At 46.1% G+C, this 12382-nt stretch overlaps 1 protein-coding gene across 2 annotated transcripts in view; it reads right to left on the bottom strand.

The window, feature by feature from the left end:
* The window catches only part of bcas3 (BCAS3 microtubule associated cell migration factor), a 361222-nt gene that overhangs the window by 198485 nt on the left and 150355 nt on the right, over nt 1-12382 (bottom strand). For both annotated transcript variants that reach the window (XM_083772661.1, XM_083772660.1), the window contains 3 exons: nt 10692-10792; nt 2656-2852; nt 1558-1655 (listed from right to left, as the gene is read on the bottom strand). In XM_083772661.1, the coding sequence (XP_083628787.1) occupies nt 1558-1655; nt 2656-2852; nt 10692-10792 (396 nt within the window). The remainder of the gene's footprint in view (nt 1-1557; nt 1656-2655; nt 2853-10691; nt 10793-12382) is intronic.

The raw sequence follows: 12382 nt of genomic DNA on the forward strand, positions 1-12382 counted from the left end.
CTCGAAGGAGTGAACACAGAAGAGGGATGGAAAAGGAGAAAATACACACAAGGAAAGAGGTTGGAGAGAGACAGAGTGTGTGTCTGTGTGTGAGAGAGAGAGAGAGAATGAGAGAGAGAGAGAGGGAACGAGAGAAGCTCTGTTTAAGATGTCTGGCTTTGCACAGCACACACACACACACACACACACACACACACACACACACACACACACACACACACACACACACACACACACACACACACACACACACACACACACACACACACACACACACACACACACACACACACACACACACACACACACACACACACACACACACACACACACACACACACACACACACACACACACACACACGCTTCTGTATGATCTGCTTTACCAGAAAGTGCACTCAAGACAAAAAACACGGCAAAAAAGACACATGCAAAAAGAACAATTTTTTTTTTTTGTGACAGGACATTTGTGAACCAGTATAGTGTCTGTCTATGCTGAGCGCCACGGCGGTTTATCTGTGGCAGCATCACGGAGCCGGCAGGGCGCGAGGAGGAGGAGGAGCGAGACATGTCTCCATCACAAGACGACGCACAGCAGATAAACACTGAAGACTCTCCTATCGCCGCCATCCATCCATCGCACAAAAGGCCACAGGATGAAATGTCACGCGTTAAGTGTTGTTTTGTTCAACCCACGTTGTCGCGTGGGCCAAATACATACCACCCGCTAACCTTACCGCGCACCCGCTAACCTACACACAGCATGGGGGCTGCGCGCACACGCACCTGCACGTATACGCTCGTACAAATACCCCTGGGACGCACACTTGTTATACACACACGCGCACGGCCGCACACACACACACGCACTCCCCCCCCCCCCCCCCCCCCACACACACAAACACCTTCGCTTTTGTAAACACTCATATACTCACGCAAATACTGTACATGTGCAAGTGAACGCACACACATACGTACTTGTGCAGACACACGCACACGCACACACACACACGAGCAAGACAAGCGAGACAAACAAACACTCACAGGAGCTTAGTAACAGCATTATCTCTGCCGAGTAGAGACATATTTCAAAAGGTGAATACCTCTGATCTCGCGGTGATTGGATTAGCCCGACATCATAACCGGATCAAAGGAGACATGTCGAGAGGAGAGGGACGCTATCAAAATCACTTGAAAACAAATCAATGTAATCCAATGGGAGAAAGGAGACGTGCCAGTCAGTTGGACTGTCTCCGGGAGGATGGGGACAGTGTGTGTGTGTGTGTGTGTGTGTGTGTGTGTGTGCAAGAGAAAGTGTATGCATGAGTAGTAAAAAGTACGTATGGTAAAGGAGACAACTTGCAATTCATTGGAATGAAGTGAGTGTACAGTGAGTGCGCGTGGGTGTGTTGTGCACGACGTGTGTGCACATGTGTGTGTGTGTGCAGTGATATTGAGCAGAAGAAGTTTGAGTGCAGGTACAAGAGAGTACGTTAGGATATACAGGAGAGTCATTACAGAACACATACAACAGACTCAGTGGTGTGTCCAGTCCTACCTGATCCCGTATCTATGATGCTGGAATGTCCTCTGCGGTCAGCTACCAACCGCGATGAGCCAGGCATGCTCACTGGCTCTGAGCGCACTGGCTGGATCCTACACACACACACACACACACACACACAGACGCACACACACACACACACACACACACACACATCACTTAATCTGTGTCACCTTAGCTTTTAACCATTTAAACTTTCCCTCCCTAACACGACTTGCATGAGTTAATTGACTGTAGATAATGCGCACACACACAACAGCATACACAAAATAAATATACACACACACACACACACACACACACACACGAACATCTTTAACTCAAATGTTTGCTTCTGGCGGGTTAGGAAACAAAAATATGTTAACTTCAGACGGGGGTCGGCAGCCGATTACATACAATTATTGTGGTCCATGACATGAAATAGTTTTAGAACAACTGATATTAGAAACATAATATGTTCTAATATTATTAGAACACTGCCATGATGCTTCCCCCCCCCCCCCCCCCTTATCCAGACAGGTTTGAGAGGCAGTGTGCTGCTCACCTTAGACTGTGCAGGTCCAGGTATGGTGGTCAGTGTGTGACAGACAGACAGGTATGGTGGTCAGTGTGTTGACAGACAGACAGGTATGGTGGTCAGTGTGTGACAGACAGACAGACAGGTATGGTGGTCAGTGTGTGACAGACAGACAGGTATGGTGGTCAGTGTGTTGACAGACAGACAGGTATGGTGGTCAGTGTGTTGACAGACAGACAGGTATGGTGGTCAGTGTGTGACAGACAGACAGACAGGTATGGTGGTCAGTGTGTGACAGACAGACAGGTATGGTGGTCAGTGTGTTGACAGACAGACAGGTATGGTGGTCAGTGTGTTGACAGACAGACAGGTATGGTGGTCAGTGTGTGACAGACAGACAGGTATGGTGGTCAGTGTGTGACAGACAGACAGGTATGGTGGTCAGTGTGTTGACAGACAGACAGGTATGGTGGTCAGTGTGTTGACAGACAGACAGGTATGGTGGTCAGTGTGTGACAGACAGACAGGTATGGTGGTCAGTGTGTGACAGACAGACAGACAGCGTGCTGACTCACCTCAGACTGTGCAGGTCCAGGTCGTCCGTGTCAAAGTCCAGTAGGGGCTGCTGCACGTCTTGCGGGCCCTGGGACTGCAGCACGGAGGACGAGGAGGAGATGACCGTGGTCTGGCCCGACGGGTGGATGGTCTTGAACTGGAACTGGGGGCCCATCCACAGCCTGCGGTGGGGCCCCGTGTGGGTCACTATCTCCACCTGGCATGGAGAGACACATATAGGGCTCACTAAACACTGACTGTAAAAAATTAGCAGCCTTTATAGAGGCAGCAAGCTTGTCTATGCTTAGGGGGTGTATGATGCATATGCCCACCACAGGGCTCTGGTCAGGGAGCTTGGACTCAATGATGACTCTTGATGGTGTTTATGAATGTTATGTTGTTGTTGATATTGTACAGACATACAGGGTTGCTTATGAGTGAATGGTATCTGAAATAGTGACAGAAATACAAGATGTGGGATATGAAATTAATACAGTTGGGTGTGAACAATAGAGGCCCTAGTGTAGTGTAGGTAACAGGCTAGTAATGTAACTTTAGCACATTGAACCACAGTGTTACAGACATATGCAAGTCATGTTTCAAACGTTAGCTTAAATGGAGCCTCATGAGCTAAGGGAATCAGGAAGCTAATATTAGCAACATAGCATGGTAATTAGCTTAGCAAAAACGATCTTTTGGACAGTATATGTAGCAGGGAATCAGGGAGCTAATGTTAGCAACTTAGCATGGTAATTAACATACAAAAACGATCTTTTGGACAGTATATCTATATGTATATAAATTCTTTCATCATACATCTTTACAAATACATATAAATTGTAACCTACTTCTTCAAGAACACATTCTGTAGCTTCTGTTTGTCTGTATGCATGTAAGAGGCACAGTATACACAACTTGGGGTCCTGAACAACTGAGGGTGCCCATACGGGAACTACCCATAGATCCGAAGTCCCGTTAGTCCGAACATGCACTGCTCCCGTGCTTGCGGTTAGGTTTAGGTTTGCTCCCGTGCTTGCGGTCAGGTTTAGGTTAGGGTTAGAGATAGGGATAGTAATTTCGGAACAATGAACCTTCTGACTAATGACACGGCACTGCCCATACAGGGGCCTGCACTAAAATATGAGCCAGGTCCTGGAGAATTACAAGGTGCCTGAAAAGCCTGCACACAAAGGGCAAAATAAATGTAAACTATAGGGAATTTTCTACAATGACAGTTTTCTGAAAAAGCTATGTTTCTATGTCGGTCGTTCTTCGATTTTTCTAAAATAGCAGACCTACAAGCTCGTAGCGCGCCACTCGGTGGCACGCTATGAGCTTGTAGATCTGCTATTTTTCAATAGCTAAAGCATAACATAATGCTAACACCAAAAGGGGTTCCCGCCCAGAATGGGTTTTAACAACAGCACGTTGATGTGGCTTTAGGCCGGTTGATTGAAGAGTTTGGCCGTTTTTTATGACAAAGGAACGGAAAATATAATCCCCCCCCCCCCAGATTGTATAGCTGGTAAAATAAATTCAAACTAAGACATACGGCAATGTATTATCATTATCACCATGAATCTGACACGTTTCAAATGCTCAGCTCCCTAAAATTCCACTGTCTCTCTTCTGCAATCTTTACTAGTCTTTACGTTTCAATTACGAGACAACTATACATTCTTAACAGACCTGTATTGCTATGCTATTACTTAACTGATACCTGTCCATTTAAACTCTAGACGGGCGGGGCACGGGCCTGCCCCAAAGTTATTAGTGCAGCCGCGCCTGGCAGCCGGCAAACACTAGAGTTCTCAACAGGCCCGCAACTTAAGGCCCGGCCCTACCTGGGCCCTCATCAAACCCTGTACACTCAAGACACTGCCCCCGCTGTCAGTCCTTAGATCTCCATATGCAGTATGAAGCTGACGTGTTCTGACATTCCATATGTTAATCTAACCTCATCAAACCCTGTACACTAAAGACACGCTCCATATATGGCCAGTACAGAATTTATTCCATATGTTGATTTGTCCCTCCCCCATGCAAAAACGCCAGCGCTGTGCTGGGCGAAGAAGAAGAAGACTCATGGGTTTAGCGGTGACGAAAATGGAGCCCGATGTCTCTTCACGGACCTGCTAGACTCGACAAGAGTATATCTCCTCAGAACAACATGGCAAAATAGTACTGCTGCTGGTGTGAATTCAGCATATGAGGGTGGATATTATTAAAATACAGCATAACAAAGTACTTTGTAGATCTAAAATAAACATGCACGTATGTGTGCACCTCATTTTGTTCCTGCCTGTACGCTGGGCATGTTGCAGTCAGATGAGGACAGCATGCGCTCTGTGTGAAGAGGTGATACGCTACAGTGTAACCCATTTGTTTACACCATCTATATCAAACTGATGAGAGTGGAGATCTGTGTTGTGTGTGTGTGTGTGTGTGTGTGTGTGTGTGTGTGCGTGCGTGTGCGTGCATGCGTGTGTGTGTGAGAGCGAGAGAGAAAGATTGAGGATTTTTTTCCCCTAGGGATTGATAGAAGTGCAGCAGTGCCCCCCTGCACATTAGCATCATGCTAGCAGAGAGTCAGACACCTCTGTGCCGGCGCGCCAGGCACCCTTTCCGGGGGGACGGGGGGGAATAGAGCGCCATTAGTGCAGTTGGTGTTTATGCACACTGGCATTAACACTGTCGAAGAGAGGGATAGGAGAGAGGGGGGGTGGGGGGGTATCTCTGTCGTCTCCTCTCTGCGTCTCCTCTCTGCTTGGGTATTCAACCCGCTCCTCCGTCCGTCTATTTCTTTTCGCTGCTCTCCCACGCCAGCGGGGAGACGTTGCAACTCCCCGTAGCACTTAGCCGCTGCGGCGTTCGCATCTCATCATGCTTACGGCGCGGTGCTGCAGGCGCAGCACAGCTCCGTCTCTCTCCGCAAAACTCTTTTTTGCACTCGGCCTGGCCTAGTGCCTGCCATGACGCTAACATCCCATACTGGAGTGTGTCTGTGTGTGTGTGTGTGTGTGTGTGTGTGTCTGTGTGTGTGTGTGCGTGTGTCTGTGTGTGTGTGTGTCTGTGTGTGTGTGTGTGTGTGTATGAGTGAGTGAGTGAGTGAAAGAGAGTGATTTGGGGTGGGGGTTGGGGACACAGCTGTGCAAATTAGGGCACAGAAGACAGGAAGAGGATTGTCACTGTGTGTGTGTGTGTGTGTGTGTGGGTGTGTGTGTGTGCGTGTGTGTGTGTGTGTGTGTGTGTGTGTGTGTGTGTGTGTGTGTGTGTGTGCGTGCAAGTGTGTGTGTGTGTGTGTGTGTGTGTGTGGTCAGTTAACACCATCAGTGAAACACCCAGCCCTGGAGTAGAACAGCTGCCAGCGTGTTCTCTTCGTCAGTGGAAGTTGAGGGTCCAGATGTTCCGGGCCCCTCCGTCTCTCTCTCTCCCTGCTGTCCCGTGACATATTGCCTGTGCTCTGCCGCTGACAGCATGCGTTACCCACAGTGCACTGCTCCCAAAAGTCAGCCCGTCACTAATCGAGCGCCCGACGCCTGCCGCATGCTGCGGCGGCGAACGAAACGAGGGTTTGAGTGGTGGCGAGACGCCGCCGTGTCGTTTCCTATACAGTATACACCGACAGAGACGGAGGCAAGCTGTCGTGTCGGAAGAGTTGGGCCGCCCTCCTCCTCCTCCTCCTCACCCCCCCCCTCCTCCCCGTCCCCCTCCCCCTCCTCCTCCCCCTCCTCCTCCTCCTCCCCCTCCTCCTCCTCCTCCTCCTCCTCCTCCTCCTCCTTCACTGTCGGTCGGGGCAGGAACCTTATGAAACAGTTACTTCTCAGGGAACGGAAATAAAGAGCCTTTTAATTGGTGAAATATTTATCAACCCCACAGACAAAACCACTTCCACGTCCCAAAGAATGTTAAAAAACATAGCCAAAACAGCAAAATGCGACACAGTGTGAGCAATCCTTTTATGGGGGAAAAAAACCCTGAAATATGGAGATGCATGGGTTTTAATGCCCCGATGTCACACACACTATCCATCCAGAGCAAATTGACAGCTGTCATTGAGATGGAGGCCCCCCCCCCACCCCACACTGTCAGGACGCCACGCTTTGTTGGTGCGGTCTGAGAGCCTCGGACACACAGACGGGCAGCAAGCGGCTCCGCGGGGCTAAACAACTGACACGCAGGGTCACAAACCCTCGCGTTTCATTAAGGGATTGGCCGATCAATCCCAAATCCCAACCCAACGCCAAAATGCCTGCCGATAATCTAATGAAGGCCACCGGTATGATTATAATGAAATCCACAAGACAGAAGACTGGACACTAATTCAATCTGGGCCCATTCTTATCCTATGTGTATTTAGCATTTCTCTACATGCCGGACTATTGTGCCTTTTACTTGATGTAGCCTTTTCATCAAAGTTCTTTCAGGGGACTTGCCTGAAAAGGCCTTTATATTATCTCAGATTAATCTACAACACTGTGTTCTCTATTGGGTTGTTGTTGTTTTTTTTATTTTTTTTAATCATGATTTAAATAGTAATGTAATTTGTGTGGCTAGTGCATACAGTATGTTGGAGGAGTTTGATATTCTGATGGCAGATATCAAGCTACATGTTTAAGCATTTATTTCATATTTACATACAGATGTATACTTATTTCAGACATGCTCTAGTATGTGAAGAGTCTGCCTATGTGCTATTAACTCATTTTGGATAAAAAAAAAGGTGGTGAAAGACTGGAGTTTGCGCGATGGCAGTCTCTCAGTCAAATCTGGTCACATATACGCTGTGTGGAAAAGTCAGATGTAGCAATCTTGATAAACTGCACTAATGAGAGAAACAACACTTTAGCACAATAATGTTGGTGTATAACTAAGGGATTCACCCGGGATTTAGTTTTACAACTACGAGGCAATAGAGTTGCTGGGCTAAATCCAACAGCAGCGAGTTACTGTACAGTGTAGAGTAGATTTACTCTACACGACGATGTGTTTGAGATGATCAATTTGATAAAACAACGTAGGTGACTAGCAGCATGCACATGTTAGACCCTTAACCCATTTAGACCTGACGTCAAAATAAAAAAAGTATCCTGAAAGAGTATATATTCGAAGATTTGTGTCACATTTTCACAATTTTTCAAAAATAGCAGATCTACAAGCTCGTAGGTCTGCTATTTTTGAAAAATTGTGCTAAATAGCTCAATAGCTAAATGCTTAGTTAAAACACCAAAACATACAAAGTCAATGCTTTGGCGCAGCACAAACTGGACAAACCGAGGCGAATATATTCATGTCTGAGCGCAGCTTTATAGTTTGCGAGATTCAGTCAGACAACACGAACGCGAAACAACGCGGAAACAATAATCTCCACCTTGGCCTTCGTAAATTGAACATTGCCGACTTGAATAGCACGGACTCTCTCTCTCACGGCTATTAGGCCAAGCTCAATCTGGCAGCGCAAGTGACTGCATAACCCCATGATCACGCCGTCACCAACTACCCCAACTTCACCACCAAACTTTTGGCTCCTGGCAAACTATCTCGGTGAATACTGACCACTGCATCTAGCAGGGTATAAGTGGGGCACATTTCAATCCATTCTATTATTCATCTCTTGGAATTATTGATGTCGCAAATGTGCGGCGTTTACCTGTCAGCACCGCGGGCTGAGCGGCATGATGGGTAACCCGACTGAACACAGCGGGGCGCGCTGTTCCATTTACCTCAACATTTTAAGAGAATAACCGTCCCTATTCTGGGCATGTTCACGATAGGCAAACATTCAAGAAAGTGTCCACATCACAAGCTCACAACGTGTTGTGAACTTAAGCACTAGCTTGTTTAACCCATTTTGACCTGAGGTCGATTCTACAAAATGCCTTCTAAATCATGACAGTTTTCTGAAAAACCTGCATGTTTCCATGTGAGTCGTTCTCAAACATTTTCATGTCAAGGAGCCCCAAAAATATATGTATTTGGCCGCCGACCCCCATCTGGAAATATGTTGTTCCAGGGACCCCCCAGAACGCCACGTTTTCACGATGTTTCAAAAATAGCAGATCTACAAGCTCATAGTGCGGCACTCGGTGCCGCACTATGAGCTTGTAGGTCTTATTAATATCACTGATATACGACTCCCCCCCTCTACGGAAATGCCATACATGAAATTGTGTTTTATTCCTTAAAATAAGTCTCAGATTGCAGGAGGACCAATACAATACAATTGTATACAACACTATACAATACTTAAATACAAATTCAGCAACCATATCCTGCATGCATCATCACTGCCCTTAGAGGTAGATGCACTCGATTTTCAAAAACAAACAAAAAATACTTTATTTTTTTATTTTTTTAGGGGGGCTAGTGTGTGAGCTTTAGTCATATTCCATCATATTCAAGTGCTTTTGGAGAGAAATGATAGTCACTGTCAGTAGTAGAGCACTGTAGAGGGGAGCTGTGTGTGTCTGTGACTGTGCCCAGGTGATGGTCGTTGATGCTCATCAAGGAAGGCAATTATGTTTCTGCACTGTCAAAAGTAATGCAACTTATTTTGCAATGTAGTTAAATAAAAAATCTCAGGGGGGGAAGATAAATTATATAAAATTAAAAAAACTGTAATTTTTCTTTAAAATGTATATGTATCGTGAACCTCATATCGTGACACGAATCGTATTGTGTGAGTTGAGTGAATCGTTACATGCCTACTAGGCAGTGTTGTGGACGCTGCCAGAGATACACATGCTGACATCAGAAGCGGGATCAATAGAGTTTGTAGTCCCAGAACCCCCGGAAACAGGTTTTTAAATGTTTTTTTCCTTGTGGTTAAACATGGGCACATTTTGTTTTGATCGAAGATCAAGAGGAGAGAAAAAGCAAGCCATGTGGGCCTGTGGGAAAGTAACAAGGCTGGATCTCATTGAATTACGCATTGAAAAGAGAAAGTGGAGTTGGATTGGGACAAACCCTCGGAAAAAACCTGCCACAGACATCACCGACGTGCCCTGAAATAGAACCTGTAAGGAAGCATTTAGGGAGCAGATGAAGAAGTGTCCAGACAGAAATGATCAACTGGGGAGACCTCGAAAAGAACTCGCCAAAACAACCAAGAGAGAAATGGAGGACATTCGTCAGTGGCAGGCCGATGAGCAAAGGGCGTAAAAAGAAAAACAAAAGAAAATCTAAACAGTTTCCCAGATAGTTTTGACAAATCACAATGGTGCAGGTGTGTAAGCAGTTATGGACAAAACAGCATCATTATATGAAATATGGTATGCAAGAACCTTTAGAGTGTGTGTGTGTGTGTGTGTGTGTATGTGTATGTGTATTTGTATGTGTGTGTGTGTGTGTGTGTGTGTGTGTGTGTGTGTGTGTGTGTGTGTGTACAGTATGTGTGTATGGCATTATGACGTTTTTTCTAAACCCCAGACGCAATTATCTGCTGAGAATAAAAAATTAAAAACAGAATAACAGAACAAGTTGAGCATTATACTGTATATGTATATATATATATATATATATATACTACAGTTTTTTCGCTGGCAAAAACGAAATAGAAATTAAATTAAAGCAAAGCTATGATGACTTAAAACTATAATTCTTCAACAAAAACTAGACTAAAATGTTAGGGAAGGACAAGTGGACAAGCAAAAGTGGACGCCATCAAGGCCCGCCAAAATACATGTTTGTCGACTAAGGGCCGATTCATACTCCTATTTTAGAGCCGAATAAAAGTGGGTTTGGCTCTGTAGAGCCCACAATGTGACGTCATTTGAGGTTCGGGGGGGCGGGTACCGTCCTAAAGTCGGCTCTTCGGTGCTACTGAAAATTTCTGACGAGCCGAAATCATTCCGGCACTACAGCGCCGAAACAGGGTAAAATAGGAGTATGAATCGGCCCTAAATCAACTGTACATTTAATCGACCCAAAATCGTACGATATTGACTCGACTAAAACTAGACTAACGCTAAGACATTTTCAGATGACTAAAACATGACTGAAACTAAATTACATTTCATTCAAAAGACTTACTAAAATAAAAAAGGTGATGTCTCACCTGAGAGAGCCACTCCTCGTCTTCCTGTCCACTGTGGTCCGATGCCAGGCTGTCGTACGACTCATGGCGCGTTATGGGGCCCGGGCTCCCTGGGGGCACCACTGGAAGCACGGGCACACACACACACACACACACACACACATTTCGATGTCTTTATTTGAATCCAGAAATTTTACAAGGAAACAAATATAACAGGGTTGATAGTTCATGTTCACTTAAGGATACATACTGTATGGCACCTCCTCCTCCACACAGACAAACTGACTATAACAGCCAACACACACACACACACACACACGCACACACACACACTGGCATGTGACTGCAGTTAAGCACGTTCAACCTGGCGTGTCCCTAATTTGGGCCTGTCTGTCATTGTAAGGCGAGAGAAATGTAAAAAAAATAAAAAATAAACAACTGTCCACGTTTTTTGACAATAGGGCTTTAACCCATTGTGACCTGGGAACGATTCCAATGCCTTCTAAATCCTGACAGTTTTCTGAAAAACCCTATGTTTCTATGTCAGTGGTTCGCAAACTATTTCATGTCAAGGACCCCTAGAATTATATGAATTTGGCCGCCGACCACCCATCTGAAAATAGTTCCAGGGATGCAAAGATTTGAGTTAAAAACATTTGCTCTGAAAGAATATATATCTTCAAAGATTTGCGCCGCATTTTCACGATTTAAAAAAAATAGCAGACATACAAGCTCTACGAGCTTGTAGATCTGCTATTTTTCAACAGCTAAAGCGTAACATAATGCTTTTAAAACACCAAAAAGGGGTTCCCGCCCGAAACGGGTTAAGCGATTAAAGGTGGAGTGCGTCTCTCACCAGGCAGCCATGTTGGGGCCAATGCGATGCAATGCGGATCACATGCGCCTGCCTCGCGCCGCATGTTGTGAGAGCATGTGTAAGAGGACAGGACAAGTGAGAGGCAACATGTGTGTCTGGCTGCACCTCGGTGTGTGTGCACCCATGTGTGTCGGTGCCCGTCAGCAGAGATAGAGAGAGAGAGAGAGAGAGAGAGAGAGAGAGAGAGGCTCAGACAGATGGAGCACTTGCAGGCTTGAATAAGCAGCCGTGGAGAATGAGCCCTGATGTCTCTCTCTCTCACTCACTCCCTCCCTCCCTCCCTCAGGGATACGTCTTTGTTTAACGCGGGAAGGAATAATAAAGTTGTCAAGTTCACATCTGGTGCACACAAGGATGTGATGTCTTCATTTCACTCACACACACGCACACACTGCAATTGTACAGCCATGTGTGATACACGCACGTACATGCACATATTTGCATACGTAGATCTATACGGTAAACACTCATGTGCAATCATGAGGGCACGCATGCGCGCACACACACACACACACACACACACACACACACACACACACACACACACACACACACACACACACACACACACACACACACACACACACACACACACACACACACACACACACACACACACACACACATTTGCCAGGTGTAGAGATGTTCTGGTGTGTTTGACACACAATAAATACTGAAGATATCTGACACACAACTCACATCCGCTGCTAGAAGACTGGTGTGTGTGTGTGTGTGTGTGTGTGTGTGTGTGTGTGTGTGTGTGTGCGTGCGACCATGAGAGAGGGAGAGGATGAAGTATGCAGGAATGAGAAAGAGAGGGCGAGAAAGTGAGTGA

Source organism: Protomyctophum parallelum, assembly GCF_964188405.1.
Source record: "Protomyctophum parallelum genome assembly, chromosome: 9".
NCBI classification, from domain to species: domain Eukaryota; kingdom Metazoa; phylum Chordata; class Actinopteri; order Myctophiformes; family Myctophidae; genus Protomyctophum; species Protomyctophum parallelum.